The following is a 21070-nucleotide window of genomic DNA, read 5'->3' on the forward strand; positions in this document are numbered from 1 at the left end:
TCCTTTGCGTCTTCTTACTCTCAAGACGGCTTTCCTGGTAGCTATCACCTCTGCCAGAAGAGTGAGTGAGCTCCAGGCTTTTTCTTCTAAACCTCCTTTCCTTTTGTACATCCGGACAAGGTGGTTTTAAGGACCCGTCCTCCTTTCTTGCCAAAGGTTGCCACGCCCTTCCACATTGGACAGACCATCACTTTGCCCACCTTCTTACCGCATCCTTCGAAAGAGGAAGAGAGGCTCCACCGTCTGGACCCAAAACGTACGCTCTTGTTCTATCTGAAGCACGCACAACAGTTCCGGGTGGATGACCAGCTCTTTTTTGGCTACGTGGGCGCCAAGAAAGGTTGGGCCGTGCACAAACGGACCATCTCTCGGTGGGTCGTTCTCTGCATCGAAGCCTGTTACTCGTTGGCTAAGAAGGAGCCTCCTGTGGGGCTGCGTGCTCATTCCACCAGGGCAACGGCAGCCACTACTGCCTTGGGACGCGGCATTCCCTTGCAGGACATTTGTCAGGCAGCTACGTAGGCCTCGCTGCTCACGTTTACCAAGCATTACTGCCTTTACAGTCCAGTCCAGAGAGACTACTTCTTTGGCCGTTCTATTCTCCGTGACTTTCTGGTGTAATCTTGTTCGCAGACCCTCCACCGGGGTTGTATTGCTGGTGTATTGATTCCAAGGTAAGGAATCTATCACTAACGTATCTCTCTTTCAGATGCACAAGTTAGTACAATAGAATATTAACAGAAATGTTAATAGTCACATGCTGATCCTTAGTTGGTATCAAAACCCTGAGTGAGTGACCCAACATTAAAGCACAAGTTACTACTTGTGTAACGATACACTAAAGAGACATTAGTTAGTGATCGATTCCTTACTGCCCCACCCATCCTCCCCGTTCTGCTAACTGAATTCTAGGATTAAGGACATCCCTTTTCAGGGCCCTAATTTTTTGGCACCAGTGGTCAGTTTGTTGCATGGCTCTTCTTTCCTGGTGCGGAAAGTCGTGTGCAGAACTGACGTCAGCATGCATGGGTGGCGCCTAAGTAATCTCTGTGAAGTCATCTCGGCACTTACGATGCCAGCAACGGCCGCGGAGGTACTGCTAGCGAAAACTTTACAGATCCAGTCTGACGCCTGAGGATATTCTAAGGTAAGGAATCTATCACTAGCTAATGTCTCTTTAGTGAATCGTTGCAGTAGTAACTTGTGCTTTAATGTTGGGTCACTCACTCAGGGTTTTGATACCAACTAAGGATCAGCATGTGACTATTAACATTTCTGTTACAGAGAAAAGCTCCTTCGTCATAGTACGCATTCTCCGAGTAAATTATTGACATGGTGTATGTTTAACACTTTACGGGTCTGACCAAAAATACTATTGACTGATCAAAAGTGACAGTGATTATATAGGGGATCATAAAGGCCTGACGACTGCCACTGCCCCTTAGGGGTGTGCAATGGTTGGCCGAAACATGTTGACAATATTTAAAATGATGTTTGGGTGAAGAAGAAGCCCATAGACGATCAAATTAAGTAATTTTTAATCCTGTCTGGGGGACACAGGAATAAAATATCAAAATCAAATCAGTACCCTTAAGGTATTTTTAACCCCTCTTCTCACAATCTTGTCCCCTCAACAATTGAAATCCATTCAGAACCTGTTTGCTTCACCCCTGTTGATGGCCACACAGGGAGTGTAGTAGCTGATGAAGCATGGCGCCGTTAGTGGGTGAGGCCATTTTTTTACCCAAGAAAAGTTGTTTTTTTGTTTTTGATTTTATCAACCGTTTATAGGCTACAGGGAGGGTGGTTGATAGATTATTACCTCTGCCTCCTTTTTGTAATATAGCTTTTCCACGTCTGTTAGAACATCACCTTGCCAGTGTTCTGTGCTCCACCTCACCTTTCCAAATAAGGGTGACTCCTTCGCTTGATACCAAGAGAGCGCTGAGCTTTTTAAGAGATTGTATTAAAGAACACAGAAGGGATGATTAGCTCTTTCTGGGGAGCAAAGGCAGCTAACTTTGTGATGGTACGCTGACACATCAAGTGTGTGAAGGTCTTGGAGAGAAGCTGTGCTGGAGGCTGGAGCTTCTTGTAGCCCGATCATCTCTGGAGTGCAGAGCCAACAAGCCTTGGCAACAGCAAGTTGACGCGGTGCACAGGGTTTTGGTCCCAGCTGTTCCGACCTGGGATATGGTCCTCAAAATTGCAGAAAAGGCAAGTCAGGGAGTTGCAGAACCTCCACCTGTGTAGCTGAATCTTGGGAAGTCGGTAGAACAGGAGCAGCAGACCGGTCAACTTCCTTGCTGTGCCTGGAGATGCAGGGGAGTGACTCCTTCACTCCAAGGGAGATTACTTAGGATGTCCTCGATGCCCACAAGCCTTCTGGAGAACATGGATGAAGCACAGACTCAGACAATGAAGACCTAAAGAACAGCGAGACCAGGAGCAGCATGAGTGTTCCTTGGTTCAGTCCCTGTTCCAGGTGAAGTCCAATTGTCCAGACGATTGAAGAGCGACGTAGTTTCAGGGTTGAGTCTTGTCCCACAATGAATATAAGGACCCACCCTCAGGTAAGCCTTTGAGTACTCTAAGGAAAGGGTTGGAACAACTCGGGGGTCCCTCCCAGAGAAGGTGGTTTGACAGTTCGCCAGAGCGGGAGCCAAGAGTTCCCTGAACTGGTTCAAATTGGAGTATGGAAGGAGGGCACCAGATGTGCCCTTCAAAGCTGTCCGGAGGTGCTGTCAAGCCCTCCACGCCAACCCAATTCACTAATTCCTGTCTGGGAGGAGGTCACACTTCCCTGTGACAGGAAACCTATAATTCTACTGCTGCTGCATGAACATGGCTCAGCAGCAGGAGGGCAGAATAGTGTCTGTGGTCGGCAGCAGCATTAGCTTGCTTGCAGTCCCTAAAAGAGGATGTTACCGGGAGTACAGAGTGGGTCCCCTAAGGAACCCCCCAGTACACGGATCAGACTTCCAACACTGGAATCAGTGTTTGGGTATGATTCCAACATATTTGATGTCAGGCTTACCAAGTGGCTGTCATTTGCTTCACTATTATGCGCTGGCTGGGGAAAATTTTTTGGGGATGTTGCCAACTGACACCTAGAGGTCTGTAATATACGCTTTGATAACCGCCCGGTTGGATTATGGAAACATACTTTACCTAGAGGCTACCAAGGCAGTCACGAGAAGCCTCCAATTAGTTCAAAATGCTGCTGCACGCTTGCTCTGCGGCTGTCATAAAACTGATCACATCGTGGGGCGCCTCCGAGACCTTCACTGGCTTAAAGTGGAAAGCCGAGCTAAATTTAAAGCCTGGAGCTACATGCACAAAATCAAGACTGGGAGTGCGCCCAGCTATTTGCAATCTCTTGTCAAAACCTATTCTCCTGCACGTTCCCTCCGTTCTTCATCACAAGTCCTTTTCTGCGTGCCCAAATACAGACTGTCAAGAATGGGCGGCAGATGTTTTTCCTTTTTAGGCCCCAGACTCTGGAATTCCCTCCCTCTTGCCATCCGTTCTGAGAATTGTTACGTCTGCTTCCGTAAAGCCATTAAAACCTGGCTATTTAATCAATAATTCCTTAGTATTCTGTGTCTTGCGGTTCTTTGCCTCTTCCAGCGCCGGGAAGCCCTTCTGGGTAGCTGTCGCGCTCTACAAGCTTAACAAATAAATAAATAAAATAAATAAAATACCGAACATGACCAGGATCGATACAGCCTCTACATAGTTAGACATCTCGCAATGACTGATGTCCACTATATGTATTAAAATGGCTGACCCCACTTACAAACCCGGGAGTCGATTCTCCAGGCTTTGTTAGGGTGTCCTGGTCAAATAGGGGCACCCTCACTCTTATAACCAAGCACCCTGCCCTCAGGACTGAAGAGCCTGCCATAGGGTTGACTTATAGGTTTTAAGTGCAGAAGTCTTCAATATAAGTAAACATATCTGTGGTTAGCGGTGCAAGCACCAACTCACACGGGCTGCAATGGCAGGCCTGTAGTCACAGTTTAAGTGGACCTGTGTCCTGGGTACCTTTGTACCATATGCTAGGGACTTGTAAGGGTGCACCAGTAGCCAATTGTGGCGGTACTAAAGTACTCACCGTGCCAATTTAGGGAAGAAAGCACAGTTGTGGGGTCCTCATTAGCAGGATCCCAGAAGTCTAGGTCAAAACCACACTGACACCAAGCGAAGAGTGTGGTAAACCGTAAAAGAAGATTCTACTTCCCTACAGGTAATATCTACCTTAGCCACTGTAAAATCTTTGGCGATCCACTGCACACTATATCTCATTTTGGTATATTATATACAGAGCCAGCTTCCTACAACCTCTCTATTGGCTTGTTCCATAAGAACTGTATCTGCAACACTGGTGTTGCATAGCAGCATTGTAAGATGGTGTTACACTATCTGTTATCTGCAGAGTGACATCATGGAAGATGCATCACATATTTATGGAAAATTACTGCCTGAATGTGGAATCTTCCAGAAATTCAGTTGTGGGAGAGGCAGTCCAGCATAATCTGTTGGCCAAAGAGAAGCCTCTGCTGTGTCCTTCTTGTGTTAAGTTTAATCAATGTTTTAACTGACATTGTACCATAATGAACACTGCTTGATATTCCGATTCAAGCCTGTAAATCTATGAAGGTTGCAATGCTGGAGAAAAAACAATTTACCTGTAAGTGTAGTTCTCCAGCGATGGTGTCCTTCATAGATTCTTACCTGTGAGCCTCCCGTCGCACCAGTCCTAGGTGGTTAATATGTTTATTCTTTCACATTTGTGCTTTTGAAATGTGAGTTATTGTGGTCTCTGAGGGAATAGAGATCAATGCGCCTTTACCTAATTGGTCGAATTCGGTGTGGTTTCTAATGATGTGGAGGGTGTATTATAACAAATGTCTTTCTGTGCATTGAAAAAAGGAAATTTGACAGTATTGCTGTTGTTGTATTACCATGGGTTCCAAGCTCAATGACTGGGGAAGATTCAAGCATTTGAATCTATGAAAGATACAATCACCAGAGTACTGTACTTACTCTTAACTTGTTTCTTACCATTTATGAGCCTGTCTTTTTTTTTTTTAACGTGCAAATGTTTTGACTATTTTATTGCTTTAAACTTGTTTCAAAATATTGTCCATATCGCAACGTTAAACTTGTTCTTTTTTTCTCAATAACATGATCAAGAAAGTAAAAACTGCTATAAAATGTTAGTCAGTTGTTGCACTACGCTAATTTATTCACAATTTTACAAAATGATTTCAGTCAGTTATGTTTCTACAAAAAACTGGTACAAAACAGGTATGCCTGGTTTTCAAACATGGAATTGTTTGGATGGGTGGGGTGCTGTATTCACTGCTTCTTTCACTAGATAAGGCCAATGGTGTTTGCATTTTAAGCTATTGGGTTAAAAGAGCCTTTGTAAAAAGTAGGTAACTGCTTTTATTTTGTTTCGGATTGGTATGTTCCCTGAATTCAATTTGTAAAATGAGAAAATCGTTTGGATTTTTAAAGTTCCGAAAAGTCTTGAAATGTTTGTCCTACAAATGTGAAATGGAGTCTCTTTAAAATAAATATTTTCTGTTTTCTTTTAGTTTAGTCCCTTGGCCAAAGATTCTGTGAGATACATGGTCTCGACCGGTGCAGATGGCACTGTGTGTTTTTGGCAGTGGGACGTGGACACAGTGAAATTCAAGTAAGTAGCAACTGCGCTCACGTACATTTTGAAGCTTTCAATAGCTTCAGTGCTTGTGGTAAAGCCATTTAACAATGCTGACTATTAAGTTAAAATATCTGTTTAATGATGCTGTGTGTCTGTAGTTGTGGACTTGTCAATAATGTTCAATCCCTGACAGAATAAACACACTGCTGCTAGAAGTCATCATTGTACAAGTAATTGCCAAGAGAAGAATAAATACCAAAAGGCTCATTTAAAAATTATGCTGAATACACTGGTGCTGATGTTACTCTACAATATTGCCAGTGCAGTTGACAGATTTATGCACAGATTGAGAAAGAATCTGCAATATGGTGTCTATTTTGCGATGTGAGGAAAGTGGTTTATTATATGGTGTGGTTGTGAGCGCGCAATGTGTAATAAACTCCCACCTGTACTGGGTCCAGTCAACCTTCCCTCAATGCTGGGTAGCTGTGGTTCAGAGCAGTTCGGTTTTATCAAAAGAACAAGTGTAAAGCACAAAGAAGTACCAAAACAGTCAAATAAGTAAGAAACCATACATGATCAAAATCTAATACCAATATATGAATATAGGTTGTATTTTTATCTTCTAATAGACATTGAATGACAATAAATCGACTGGAAATTTCTGGAGTTTTGAATTTTCAAAGGAACAGTAAATCACTGCTTTTTAATTGTTAGAAATTGTGCTTCTTTGCAGATGCTTCCACACTATTGGCTCCCATTAGAACTGCTGGACGCTGGCTTTTTACTCTGATAGTGCCCTGGGACCTGCTAACCAGCCCCCAGTGCTCATGCCCTCCCCCCTAAAAACTGATGTGAGTGGGTGCACCCAATTTGCATGGTACTTTTCCCACTTGTAAGTCCCTCATTAATGGTACCAGTGGTACCCAGTGCAAGGGTGGTAAAGGGGTCACCCGGGCTGCAGTACTATATTGTGCTACCCTATGTGACCTAGGGTAAAGTATGTCTGCAGGTCTGCCATTGCAGTCCTGCACGACCAGCCTGTCTGCTCGAGAGTGACTCTGCACGCACCATGTGCTGCAGAGCCTCACCACTGTCTTAGTGTAAGTAAGTCACTCTTAAGGTTGTTCTCCTAAGCGTAGGCGGTAGCATGCATTCTATTAAAGGTGTGGATATATATGTTTATACATATAGATCACTACAGTAACCTTGTAAAGCAAGGTTTTAATATAAATGACTGGCGGTCAATAGAATAACATGGGCTGGCTACTGAGAACTCCAGATAGCCAGCTCCATTATGGAATGACCTAATTGCCGTGTTTTGTGTCAAACACTGTGCTTTTTCACATCCAACAATCCTTGTGTCGAGTGTGAGCTAGCACGCACGTAGGTGCCATCCTGAGTGGTTGCCCACCTAAAGTTTAGTGGTCCAGTCCTTGGTGGGCTTCCATGAGCGGTTTGCCGCCAAAACAAATCTGTCCTCCTGGTGGGATGTGCTAGCACTTCCCCAGGAAGGAGACAAAGGCCTGGGCAGGAATGAGGTCACACGTCCTCGCTCCAAGGAAGGCTAGTGTTAACAGCAATCAAGGCGGTGAGCCTCAAAGTACTTGTTGCCCACTCGAGGAGGACAAAGCCCTTTCTGACCTGTCCAGCCTCACAGGTTGGAAAATTAGTCATGCAGGACGTGTACAACTCAAAAAAGCCTAGCTGCACCTTTAGGGTGAGCTACGAGGTCTGTTCAGCCAATAAAGGGTTCTGCCATGTTGGAAGAACCTAAAGTAGAGGACTCTGGGTAGAAAGGTGATGTGTAAGCGCAGGATGTTGTCATCCCAGGGGCGGGTTAGCCGCAGGGACCATTATCCCATTGGCCTCTGTCCCTCATGCCCTTAATGCGCCCTAAACTAGGATTTAAGAGGCTCCCCTGACAGCAGAACCTCAGTTCTGATTTTGAATCCGAGAAGAGGCACAAAAATGCATTCACCTAAAGCAGGACCTTTGGCTCTCCGCAGCCCAAAGAGAGGACACTTAAATGCCCTCAAGAGACCATGTACTGGAACCGTGGGTTCGACATTTGTCCATGGCTGTAGCTCGATGCTCCCAGCATGAGGGACTTCAGTGATTGTCAGAAACCGAAGCTTACTCCAAAGGATTGGTTGGCCAGTCCCCTGCAAACTGCAGGGAAATAGACATGCTGCGTGACAAGAATTGCAACCTGCTGGGCCTGTTGAGGGTGAATCCAAAGCTAAGTCGTGTCCTACAAGTCCAGAGCGTTATTCAAGCTCTCACCAAGTTTCAAGCCGCTACTCCAGTCCTGTCACCCTCTAGCTGCTGAAATAACTGTGGATTCCATTTGCAGCCGCCAAGGCTTGGTGATCACCCGTCGCGTGATTGACCCCTTGAACATGATCTCCATCCCTAGGGCACCTGACCGTGACTGACATCATCAATGACCCTGCTGCTGTGTTCCTGCATTCTGAAGTTGGATTTGTCGAATGTGTGACAAAGTATCTTTGGTGCGACCTGCTCCGGTGATTAACAGCTGCTAGGTCCTCTGCTCCCGGAGCTGCCGAGCAAGGTAGGAGAAATCCAGCTGTTGAACCCGGGTCCTAGGACCTCAAATGCCTCTACTTTGCGTGGGTAGAGTGGGACTCCATTTCCAACTGTGGTTTTGTCAAGTGCCGTTAGTTTGATAGCTCCCGCCGATCCCATTCAGTACCAAGGATAGCCAAGTCCCTTCTGCACCTGGACTCCCCGGGCAAGGTAACAAATTAACAAATGTTGGAACTTGATCTTTGGGCCTGCATGACCTTCTCCACACGAAGGTTTGTTAGAACTCGCCTTGCAAGTGACCTATTGTCACCTGTGTTCTCTTCCAGGGGATACTCTTCAATAGTCATAAGCACTGAATAATCCTCGTCCATGTGCGGACCCCGGATCATATACAAAAATACATATATATGTATGTTTAGAACCCCATGAAGGTAGTACTTTCAGAAAAACATACATATATACATGTAAACACACATAGATATGCAGCCTATAATATGTACAATAGACTGAACAGCCAAAATTACATGGATTTCTGCTGTAAGAAAATATCACATGTAAATAAAGTAACATAGAACATATACTGCAGTAGTGTTCAACAGCAACCCTTTATTTTCATAAAGAAAAACAGGTAATTGCAGGCAATTTGTTCTTAGGCTGCATAGATGAATAATTATCCCTGTATAACAAAAAACTTGGCACCTTGCCTTTAAGGCTCCAGAGAACCTGGACACCGTGCCTTTAAGACCTCAAGGAGCCCCCTGCTCCCATCATGCACCACAGGTGACAGGTCAGTTCTTTTTTCCGGTCCCTTCTGTGAGGATCCTGGAGCTTGAGCTTGGTCTTTTGTTTACTTTTTCAGTTGGAAATTGATTTTCTACAACTTCATTCAACCTTTTTCTTAGCTGGTATTAGTTTTTAACTATTTTCTGACATTTTTGCTATCTTTTTATGTCAGAAATGGCAACTTTGTTTAACAAATGTCCTCCCTGTGGGAAGAAGATGGCAAAGTCCAAACCCTCACTCTGTGTGTATTGTGTGTTTACCATCCCCAGAAGTGTTACTACTGCCAACAATTTTCTAAAAGAACTCTGGGTGACAGAGAAAGATCAGACTGCATGCGTCGATAGAGAGAGGAAGAACCATCAGTGGCCTTGAGTCTCATTCCAAGAGCCCTCCTCTCATGGACAGCATAAGAAGAACAGATCTCCTTCACCTGCTTCCAGAAGAAAGCGGATTCCAGAGTGCTCGCCGTCGGTGTCAAAATCTGCGTCAGAAAAGCGGATAAGCCACTTTAGAACGTCAAGGGACAGATCGCCGTCGAGGAGACAAGAACTGGCGTCGACGTCGAGGCATGCTTCTGGCTCAAAGCATGTGAGCGAAGACTGGTCTAAGTCAACTTCGAAACATCAGTCGACATCAAGACACCGATCAACGGCGAGATCTCTGCCACCTTCTCGAAGGTCGGCGTCGAGGTTCGACGAGAAACCCCTCTCCGACCCATAGACGGGCGACATCGATGGCACGATCGGCGACTAGGAAATCGACATCGAAGGTACCATACACCCATCGCCGTTCGCCGTCGAGAAGACGGTCACGTTCACCGTCGAAGAGACCGACGTCGAGAACATCATCGCGGAGACATCACTCTTCCAGTGTGTCTCCACAGCGTTCGACGCCGGTGGTTGCGTTATCTGGATCGACGTCGAGACCACGGTCGCCGTCGAGGGAGAGGATTGTTGCCACTTCTAAGGATGTACCAGAAAAACCACGATCGACGTTGAAGACACAGCGGTCGACATCGAGATAAGTGTCATCTCCTGGACTTCACCACATTATTCAAGTACACATGAAAAAATCCCCGGCTCTCAAGACCGAAGTCTCCTACTAACTTATCGCCACAATTGCTCGAGAGGATTCCACACTGGAAAGCGCCACCTAGAGTTCCTGCAGCAAGATTCTCCAAATCTCTATCACCACCCAGAACCTCTGAGGGATCCTTTCCACACAGGTCCCCAAGAAAGGGATCCTTTCCACACAGGTCCCCAAGAAGATCTCGATCACCTGTGAGAAGGCGGTCAAGGTCAAGAGGGCGTTCAAGTTCTCGCCGCTCTCATACTTCTAAAAGAAGACGTAGGTCTCCAACAACAACTGCGTCAACGAGATCTTCAATGAGAGATTACTCTCCCACTCTGTCCACTACACCCCCATCTACGGTGTCCCCGATAGACGATCTTAGAACTTTTAATGATGTCCTATGTAGGGGTGCCAACAAGCTCAATATCACTATGTATACTCAAACCAGTTTCTACATCAGTGATCTATGAAACTTTGCATCACAAGTATTCTGCAAAGCCTCTGCTTCCTTTAGTTCCAGGTCTGTTGGAACCTGCAAAGCAGACCTTCCGTACCCCGGCCACTGTGGGTTCAGTTCCCACCAGAATGTGCAAGAAATATAAGGCCCCTAACGAGGATCCTTTTTTTCTTCGTGCAGGACCACTTCTAGACTCCGTGATTGTAGCTGCAGCCAAGAAAGCACATTCTACAACATCTTCTTCTACTGCACCACCAGAGAAGGACTGTAAGAATATGAACTCTCTGGGTATACAAATGTGCAATACTTCGGCCTCAATGATGAAGGTGGCTAGTGCTTCCGCCTTGCTAGGTCGGTACGATAGGTCCCTCTGGGATTCCTTGGCGGGATTTTCAAGCAAACTCTTGAAGGAAGATCAACAAGACTGCAGCGGCAGATGCATTGGACTTGGCTGCCGATGGATATTCGCATGGCATGTGCTCAAGGAGATCGGCATGGCTTCGCTTACAGGACTAAAACCTGATGCACAAAGAAGGATCGCAAACCTCCCATTTAAAGGATCCTCTCCGTTCAGTGCACATGCAGCTGACGAAATATCCAAGATGAAGAGCGATTTGGACACTCTGAAAGCTGTTGGCTTAGAAAAGAGAAAAGAGTTTAGGCGTAGATTCCGTCTTTATGATCGACGTTCCTCTCAACAGAGGGTTCAAACCCCTCACTGGAACACACAAAATCAAGGTCAAGGTCAATCTAGGTCCAATTATCAACAGAGGCGACGTGGACGAGGCAGAGACTCTACGAAGCAGCAACCTAACGCTCCTAAATCATCGGTAAAGCAATGAGGGATGGCTTCCTCCATGCCCGTTGACCACTCCGATGGGAGATAGTATTATGTTACACCTGGAGGAGTGGGAGAAGTTAAAAAAGGACCTGTGGGTTTTGAATATTGTGCAGAATGGCTATCTGCTGAGGTTCAAATCCCCACCACCATCAGTGCCTCCAAAACAAAAACTTCTTCAAAGACACTACCTGTTACAAGCAGAAGTAAGAGTGCTCCTACAAAAACATGCCATAGAAAGGGTCCCTATTCCACAACGAGATCAAGGTATTTACTCACGTTATTGTCTGGTTCAGAAAAGAGGTCCCACCAGAGAATACAGACCAATACTCAACATAAGGCTGCTGAACAAGTACATTTGCAAAGAGAAATTTTGAATGTTGGCTTTACATCAAATATTCCCTCAGCTTCATCAGGAGATTGGATGTGTGCAATAGACCTACAGGACGCATACTTTCACATTCCAGTGTCCATAAAACATCACAAATTTTAAAGATTCTGAGTGTCTGCTCAGCATTTTCAGTTCAAAGTTCTCCCGTTCAGCCCACCAAACTTTTTCCAAGTGCATGGCAGTGGTGGCAGCTTTTCATCGCAATCAAAGGATATTCATATACCCCTATCCGGATGACTGGATTCTGAAGAGCTCGCCACCTGCTCTGCTTCAGAGTCATCTCTCGTACTGTCTGCAGTTGCTAAACAGGCTGGGCCTCCATGAAAACTACAAGAAATCAATCTTCAAGGTATCTCAGAAGATCCATTATCTGGGTGCCTTACTGTATACCGCAGAAGCAAGTGTGTATCCTTCGGAGGAGAGTTTGTCTTCAGTTAAGGAGAATTGCTGCAACCTCCTTCTCATACAGTATCCCACATTCAGACATGTGTCATCACTTATGGGATCGTTGGCATCATGCATCTTTATCGTTCCGAATGCCAGGCTGAACATGCGTCCGTTGCAGCAATCGCTGGAAGATCAATGGATGCAAGTGTCAGGACGCTGGGACGATCAGGTGCTTCTCTCTCAATAGGCCAAGGATTCCATAAAATGGTGGATGAAGAGATCCAATCTCATGAAAGGAGTTCCTTTTTACCTGGACCCTCCTGCACAAACAAAAGTCACGGATGCCTCACTCCAGGGATGGGTTGCTCACATGGGGGGGGGTCTTCGAGTTCAAGGCCTATGGTCGGAGACTAAACAACCTTATATCAATCTCTTGGAGTTAAGAGTAGTGCACCTAGCTCTCAAATCATTATACCCGTCACTTCAATCTCATTACCTTTTGATTCACATAGACAATACAACCACAATGCATTACTTAAACAAGCAGGGAGGTACTCGATCAAGGCCTCTTTCTCTAGAGTCACAAAACATCTAGAGGTGGCTTCTTGCAAGAGACTTGAGCATTCTAGCAATGCATCTTCCGGGGACTCAACGTCCAAGCGGATGCCCTGAGCAGAGAATACGTTGAAGCACACGACTGGTCTCTCAACGACTAAGTCATTCAAAGTGTCTTCCAAGAAGGGGGAACGCCAGACATCGACCTGTTTGCAGACGCAAGAAAACGCAAAATGCCCCGTCTTCGCATCCAGGTTTCCACAACCGGGATCTCGGGCAATGCCCTTTTGATAAGCTGGTTTCACACATTACTGTACACCTTTCCACCAATTCCGTTGATTCCCACAGTGATCAACAAGTTTTACAGGACCAATTCCAGAATGATTTTGAAAGCTCCGGAATGGCCGCGTCAGTGGTGGCATCCGGATCTCCTTCAGCTATCAGAAGTTCCACACAGGAGGTTACCATGCCGGCCAGATCTACTATCCAAGAACGAAGGGAAGATATTCCACCCCAATCTATCATCCCTGCAGTTGACAGCAAGACTCCTGAAGTCCTTCGATACGTACATTTAGACTGAGCCTCTTTTAGACTGTTCATACATTCTGGGGTTAAGAGGCCCTCGACAAGGCAATCCTATGCTTTTAAGTGGAAGAGGTTTTACTTCTGGTGTACGAACAGTGGACATGATCCTGTCAGGGGTAAGGAACAGGTGCTTTTACCGTATTTACTGTATTTGGCCGAATCTGGTTTGAAATTTTCCTCTATTAAGGTGCATCTTGCAGCTATTACAGCGTATAGAAAATCACCTAATCAAATTTCTTTCGTTAAAATCCCTGTGGTCAAGGACTTTCTCGAGGGATTAAAAAAGGTTTACCCTCCAGTTAGAGCTCCATCGGCACATTGGGAGATCAACATTGTATTAACGAAACTAATGGGTGCTCCTTTCGAGCCTATTCATAGAGCTTCTTTTCAACATTTGACATGGAAAGCTGCTTTTTTAATGGCTATCGCCTCTGCTCGCAGAGTAAGTGAAATCCAGGCATTATGCTGCAAAGAGCCCTACATTGTTTTTCATGCAAACAGAGTGGTTCTAAGAACGCATCCGAGTTTTCTACGGAAGGTAGTCTCTGATTTTCATATTAACCAGACAATCACTCTCCCCACTTTCTTTCTGAATCTTTCAAATCCTCCGGAAAGGTCCCTCCACTTGTTGGATCATAAGAGGGTTTTGAAATTTTACTTAGACAAAACAAAAAGCTTGAGAAAAACGGATTGTCTGTTTATAAACTATGGGTCCATAAATACTGGTTCTGCCACTTCAAAGAGATCGATCTCTAGGTGGATAGTGTCTTGTATATCCGTGTCCTATCAATTGGCCAATAGAGTCCTTCCTGGCAAGCCTAAAGCCCATTCTACCAGGGGAAAGGCTTCTACCACAGCTCTCATTAGAAACATTGCTATGGCAGAGATTTGTAAAGCAGCCACATGGCGCTCAGTGCATACTTTCACACGCCGTTACTGTTTGGACTCTGATACACAGGCGGATGCCCAATTCGGGCAAACCTCACTCAAAAATCTGTTTGGATAATTACTTGTTAGATGCTGTGTTTTGAAATTACTGTAACTGTCTGCTCATCCGCGAGTAAGTGGATATGGGCTTGCTACTCTATTCAGTGCTTCTGACTATTGATGAGTAGTATCCCCTGGAAGAGAAGGATAAGTAACTTACCTGTAATCCTAGATCTGCAAGAGACACGTTAGTAATAGATTCCTTACCTTAGAATATCCCCAGGCGCCAGACTGGATCCGGAATGCTTTCGTTAGCAGTACCCCGGAGCGTCGATGGGCATTGTCGGATGGCTCCGTGTGCGTCGTTGGCGTCGTATTTGCCGAGATGACGTCACTGGAGCTACTTAGACGCGCCCACGCGTGCTTACGTCAGTTCTGTACACAACTTTCCGCGACAGGATCGCAGAGCCATGTAAGATACTGACCACTGGTGTATAGAAACTAGGGCCCGAAAGGATGACAACCCTAGAAATCAGTTTTCAGAACGGGGAGGATGGGTGGGGCGGTAAAAAATCTATCACTAACTAATGTCTCTTACAGATATATTGTTACACAAGTAGTAACTTGTGCATCTGAAAGAGAAACATGCGTGATCGATTCCTTACCTTAGAATAGATACCCCGTGTAGATCGTGTTGTTGGGCGGACCGGCGGGGGAATCCGTGAGTAAAAACCGGTCTTAATCCTCAATTTGGCTGCCGGGCAGGATGGCTCGTGTCAGCAGTGGCGGTGAATGAGGGCTCCAATGGGGCTCTATCAGGCCCCCAAACCAATTCCGGTTTGTCCTGCTCGCAAGGCTTGTTCTAAATTGCAATAACAAATATTCAGGCAATGTAACGTTAGTCCTGATGATGATCCTTAATTTATACAGGATCGAAACGCCGTCGACTGTTTTTGTCGTTGCACACTAGGTGTTCCATTGCGTCACTAAATTGTGCATACTACATGGGGACAGCTAGGCTATTTACGAACTCTCTAAACAAGCGTCCCCCCGCTTTAAAATTGCCTGATTTATCTTCCCTTTATCTTTTCTGAAATTTCTTCTTTTCTTTTGATGTGATATATGTATTGACTAACCTGTTTTCAGGCCTCCTTTTCACGTTTTGTTTTGTGGAACAGTGTGCGAACGCCTTCGGGCTTCAAATTATGTACGGATTGTGCACGTCAGAGTTCGACGACGGACCCTCACCCGATATGTATGTGGTGTTAGGGCGAGCACCATGACTCTACGGACTACAAAGCTTGTCAGCACCTTACACCGAAGTCCCGGTGGGACCGCCGGATGAAACTGCTGTTGGCCCGCTTGCCCAGATCGGCGTCGCCCCAGCATCCGTCTCCTACTTCGGAGGCCAGGAACTGCTAATTCCGTATGCGGCATCGCCCGCGCGTGGCCCCAAGGGCGTCACTCACCAGCTGGTAGGTCCTGTAGTCTGTCTCCGAGGTCTTATCCTCGTTTGGCGGAGGGCGCGGGTTCCCCCCGGGACGTGCACCCAGGCCAGTCGCCACCCTATCCGCCTTTTCCCGGCGTCGGTCGACTGGGGCCCAAATGACAGCCTACGCTGTGGCTCTGCAGGCTTCTTTGGCCCCTCCTCCACCTCCTAAGACGTCCGCGGATACCTTGCCTCGCCCGGGGCCTTCTGCGGAGTCGCCGGTGGCTACGGCCCCGGCGCTAAAGGTTTCGGCTTCAGGTTGTAGGAGGGTGGTGTCGTCGAGGGGTAGTCCTTCGGGGCTCAGCTCTTCGACCCGTGGCATCCCTGCCTTGCCGCAAATACCTACGGGGCTCCTTGTGGCGTCGCAGGAGGTCGCCGGCACTCGAGGCTTGTCCCAGAGTCCCCTTCGGCCCTTGGAGCAGGCGGCTGCCTCTCCAGTGTCATTTTGGCGCCGGAGGCTTTCCTCCCCAGCCCTGACGGTGCCTAAGGTGCTTTCCCAAGTCCCTCTCGGTCCTCTCTGTGGACGGTTGCCCCGAGTGAGGTCGAACCGGCGCCTTTTCGGCTCCGTTCCTCAACCGCACTGGCTCAGACCCCACCCCATTCTCTTAGGGAGCACGTGGTGGAGGAGGTCGACTCGGCGCCGCTGATGACCACTCCTGCGCCGGTCAGTGTCGAGCCGGTGCCTGTGGCAGATTCCATGGCGCCGTGCCGGCGTCTGGTCCGTGATTCGTATTCTGAGGGGGTTCCCTCCTCTCCGGAGGTTTGTCATCTCTTTGTTTCTTCCTCTCCTAAGACAGGGCACCGAATTGTTGCCTTTTCACCGGCATCGTCCAGGGAGTGCTCCTCGCTGTCCCCGCTGCCTAAGTCCTCAGAGTCTCTTTTCCACAGTCCGCGGTTGGACCCTTCACCGGCTTCTCCACCCTCCCTGGGGGTCCCTCCGATTCCCCACTCGTCCGTGGATTCCGCACCATTATGGGGCTGGCCGCTCCCCCCTAAAGTTTGACTTGGGGACGTCTCCCACCGAGCAATTGCTTTCTCCACCGCAGCGCCTACGGAAGCCAGTGTCGCCTTCGTTCAGGCTAGTTCCACGGCAGCTGACATTTTGCGGATGGGCGAGCCTGTCATCCCTTTCCCTACAGGTAATCTCTTGGAGGTTCTCCACCAGGGCTCTGGCGGACAGGAGCTGTTCCTTCCTTTTGAAGCGTCCACCACAATTCTCTTCTGGGGGCTTGGGGGCGTTCTGCCACGGGTGATCCGGTGCCTCAGCTGCTCCTGCATAGGCACCGTCCTGCTCCGCACGACCCAGTCTACATTTCCTTCCACCCTTCTACTGGGGGCTCTCTTCTGCGGACAGCTTTTCCGTCCTTGCCTGTGGTGTTGTTTCCTCCATCTTGGGAGTCCCGGTGGTTGGATTCATGGGGGCGTAACATCTTCGCTTAATCCAGTGCTGCCTTGCGGGCGCTCAACAATCTTTGTGTATTGACCAGGGCTACTTCCAGCCAATGGGATTCTGTGGAGTCTCTTCTATCTCAGGTTTCCCATGAGGGGGGCCCACGCTGATCTACGGCACCATGTGCTGGACGGCCGGGAACTGGCCCCGTTTATTCTCCGTGCAGGCCTTGGATGTTGCCGATGCTCTCGGCCATGCTATGGCCACTTCTGTGACTCTCCGTCGCCATGCTTGGCTGCGGATGTTGTTTTTTCTGAGAACATTAGGGAGCATCTGGTTGACCTGCCCTTTGATGGGGTCCTTCTGTTTAACACTCATGCGGACTCCGCCATTCAGCATCTCCTTGAGGGGCTCCGTCCTCCTCCCCCTCCGTAGACTGGCTTGTTGTTCCTTCGGGGCTTGATGGGAGGTGCTATCCCACCTGCTCCTGGACTCTGGTGTATTCAGTAGTCCGTTCACATGTTTTGTGTGGTTTGACGTGCCTTCGGGGTCCCTTGGTTGGCCCCTTTCTTCTGTTGGCTGCTGGTCCAGCCCTTGGCAAGTATGTATTTTTTGGCTGATTGCTAAGCCGTCTGTGGTTCCTAAAGCAGGTCTTATGTTCTTGTTCTCTGATGCAGGATTTTTTCCCTAAGAGTGGTTCCCATGTTTTCTTTGGGACGTGTCATACCCTAAGTGGGGTACTTGTAGCTATTGGATAGCTCTGTCCTACGCTGGGTGGGTGTGGACTCCCATTTGTGGGTTCCTCGCCTCTCCTGGCATCGCTGTATTCCTCTGGTGCGTTTTCTTTGATCTTGTCTGGGCGTAGCTTGCGCTGCTCCAAGTTCTGTCATTCTCAGTATCCACTGTATCGCTAGACCAGCTTTAGCGTGCCGTCTGCGGCATTGTGCTATGGTGTTTCCACCCCCCATTTTTGGCCGGCGTTTCGCCCTGGTCCTCTGTCTGGTGTTCCAGGGAGGGTATTTTCCGGGTGTTCTGGTTGACGGCTTGGTTCGTCCTCTGTCTTTTTCTTCTTCTTTTCTAGCTGGTCCTGCTTCTTTTCGTGGGTCGGTTTCTGTCCGGAATGGTCTCCTTGGGGTAGTTTTGATTTTCCCTGGCCTTGCTTTTGAACTCTGCTTGGTCTGGGTGCTCGGCTTTGTGGTGCTTGCCGGCTGCACCGCCTGATCTTTCTGGTCAACGGCTGGGGGTCTTGGTGTGGGTCCTTGTGATCCTACCTTTTGTTCTGCTGGAGCCTTGCGTGACTACGTCTTTCTTCTCCTGCTTCCCTTTCTTGGCTGGTGGGCCGTTCAGCCTTGTCCGTTGTTTCAAGGTTGTGGCCGGTTCAGCTGTCCCTTCACTGTGTGTGTTTTCGTTTTCCGGTGGAGGGTTTTGCCTCAGTTTCTACCTCTTCTCCTTGGGGTGATTCTTTCTTCCTCGGTACTCCTCTGCCGTTGTCTGTCCCTTCGGGGCTCTCTGGCAGATGTACTTGGTGTTTTGGCAGAGGTTGGGGTGTCCGGGCCCCCCTTCGCCAGGTCCTTGCTTCCTTCTGCTTGGCGGGGGCTGGGCCGCCCTTCCTGTCCCTTTTATACATCCCCTTCTGGGGCTCTGTGTTTCTTCCTACTGTGGGGCTCTCTCGCAGGCCCTCCTCCTACTCCTCCCTTTTGAGTATGGCTAGGTTATCTATTCTATGTTAAGGAATCTGCAGCTAGCAGTCTCTATCAGATGTAAGAGTTACTTACCTTCTGTAACGATGTATCTGGCAGAGACAATACTAGCCACAGATTCCTTCACGACCCGCCCTTCCATTCGGCGAGGACCCATAGCTTAGTCTTCTGCACTCGCCTACCTCTGGGTGGTTTGTCTTCTGCGAGTGCCCTCTTTCACTTCCTCCCTAGCGAGATGCTTTGTTCTGTTTGTTCGCATCCACTCCTTACTTTCTGGTAATTGATCAGTAGGGTCATGTGTACTTCTGCATCCCTACACCCTGGTGTTTCCAGTGTGGGACCTTCTCATACTTTCTCCTTTTTTCATTGTTAGAAATTTCTGACTCATGTGCAGTTCTCTGAGTTGGTGTCTCTTGGCTGTGCCTCAGCCCTTTGCTCTTTTCAGGGGACGCAACTCTCCTTCATGGGTAGTCTTAGGGTAATTTGTCATTACTCTTCTGTTCTGGACTTCTTGTCCTTCACTGTTAATGGATTGTGTTTGCAGGCTTCTTACGTCTGCTGCAACATTTTTCACTTGTTTTTTCTGTCTCCAGGGAGGATGTTGTACTTGCTTGCAAGGTTGCTTTGCAGTAACTGTCGGTACCACAGTGCCTGGCACTTTCCCGAATGGTGCTTTCCACATCATTCGCTTCTTTCCTTTCTATCTGATTTTTCGCACCCTATTCCCATATTCTCACCGTTTTTGTTTGTGATGGCTCCGCGTCGTGGCGCGGAAAAGTTCTCAGAAGAAAACTGATGTCAGCTCGCCGGGGTGGGGCTTATGTGACCTCGCTGACGTCACGCCCACAGACATTAGGGCTGAGTCACGTGGTACCGCCCCTGGCGCGGAGAGATGCTGTGGCAAAGAAAATTTTCTGAATCCAGTCTCACGCCTGGGGATAATTTTACGTTCAGGAATCTGCGGCTAGAATTGTCTCTACCAAATACATCGTTACCGAAGGTAGGTCACTCATACGTCTTAGACATCTGGGTTAGAGAAAGCTCAGGCCTCCAATGCTCCAGAGCTCGCTGAGTGAGGCTGCTTCCTTTAATCCTGGTGCTGCTCTCATGCTGTGGAGAGCAGTGTCGGAAGCTGGCTCTGTATATACCATACCAAAATTAGGTATAGTACGAGCTGAGTCCAGAGGAACCCCAAAGGTAGGCAGAGGTAAAAGTCAATGGCACCTTACTCTCTATTTGTAGTAGTGTGGGCGAGCAGCAAGCCTTTATCAGAGGGTAGTGTTAAGCATTTGTTGTACGCACTCAATCAGCAAATGATGTCACACACTCAAAGACGGAACTCCAACCAATTTTGTTTGTATAAAAAATATTAATTATTTTATTTCTAGAGACAAGCCAAGTCTGGCACAGGTAAGTGAAATAATGGCTTTGCAAAATCTTATGCAATGTTATACTATTGAATGCAGGTTCAAATGCAATTAATTGAAATACAGGCAACTTAAAATATCAAAATTACTTTTCAGTTATTTTTCTACTCAGTGAGATATGCCTAGATATCACACTAGGACATTTCCTCGAGAAAAGGTAAGTAAAATCAGTTTTCTTCCAGGGGATCCTCATCAATAGCCATAAGCACCTGAATATTCCCACCCATGCGCGGGACCCCGAAAACACAATCATATATGTGAAAACACAAATGCATCTCCATATATATATCTATATCTATATCTATATATATATCTATATATATACACACAATAAAAAACAAATGCAGCCTTCCATACAGTAAGAGCTAAATAATGCTGTAAGGATTTCCATTGTATATCACAAACAAAAATACATTAAAAACAGGGAAAAACAAACAGCAAAGTTTGCTTGAAAACTGTTTTAATTTATAGAACTTAGCACAATCCTGCAAAGACTACTGAAGGCATTGAGAGCTCACAGGTTGCATTGTAGAAACATAGCATAGAAAAGCTGGAAAGCTAACCCATTGCAACATAGAAATATACTGGCACCGTGCCTTTAAGGCAGCCATGACCCCTGGCTTCCCATCATGCCTCAGGGGTGACAGTTAGTTGTTCTTTCCGGCTCCTTCAGTCAGGACCCTGGTTACACAGCTCTGCTTTTTCTGACTTTTTCTCAGAAATAATCTCCAGTTGTTTGAAAAATCTCTTCTTACTTCAACGTTTTTCAACTTTAGAAGTAAGGTACTGTCTTTTTTTTGGCTGAATTTGGCATTTTTTCACCACAGAAATGCCATCTCTTTTTGA

At 47.2% G+C, this 21070-nt stretch overlaps 1 protein-coding gene across 4 annotated transcripts in view; it reads left to right on the forward strand.

Annotated features, from left to right (window-relative positions):
* The window catches only part of BRWD1 (bromodomain and WD repeat domain containing 1), a 2464655-nt gene that overhangs the window by 241285 nt on the left and 2202300 nt on the right, over window positions 1–21070 (forward strand). For all 4 annotated transcript variants that reach the window (XM_078656838.1, XM_078656840.1, XM_078656841.1 and 1 more), the window contains one exon: window positions 5607–5707. In XM_078656838.1, coding sequence (XP_078512964.1) covers window positions 5607–5707 — 101 coding nt within the window. The remainder of the gene's footprint in view (window positions 1–5606; window positions 5708–21070) is intronic.

Source organism: Lissotriton helveticus, chromosome 8 (genome assembly GCF_964261635.1).
Source record: "Lissotriton helveticus chromosome 8, aLisHel1.1, whole genome shotgun sequence".
Taxonomy (NCBI): domain Eukaryota; kingdom Metazoa; phylum Chordata; class Amphibia; order Caudata; family Salamandridae; genus Lissotriton; species Lissotriton helveticus.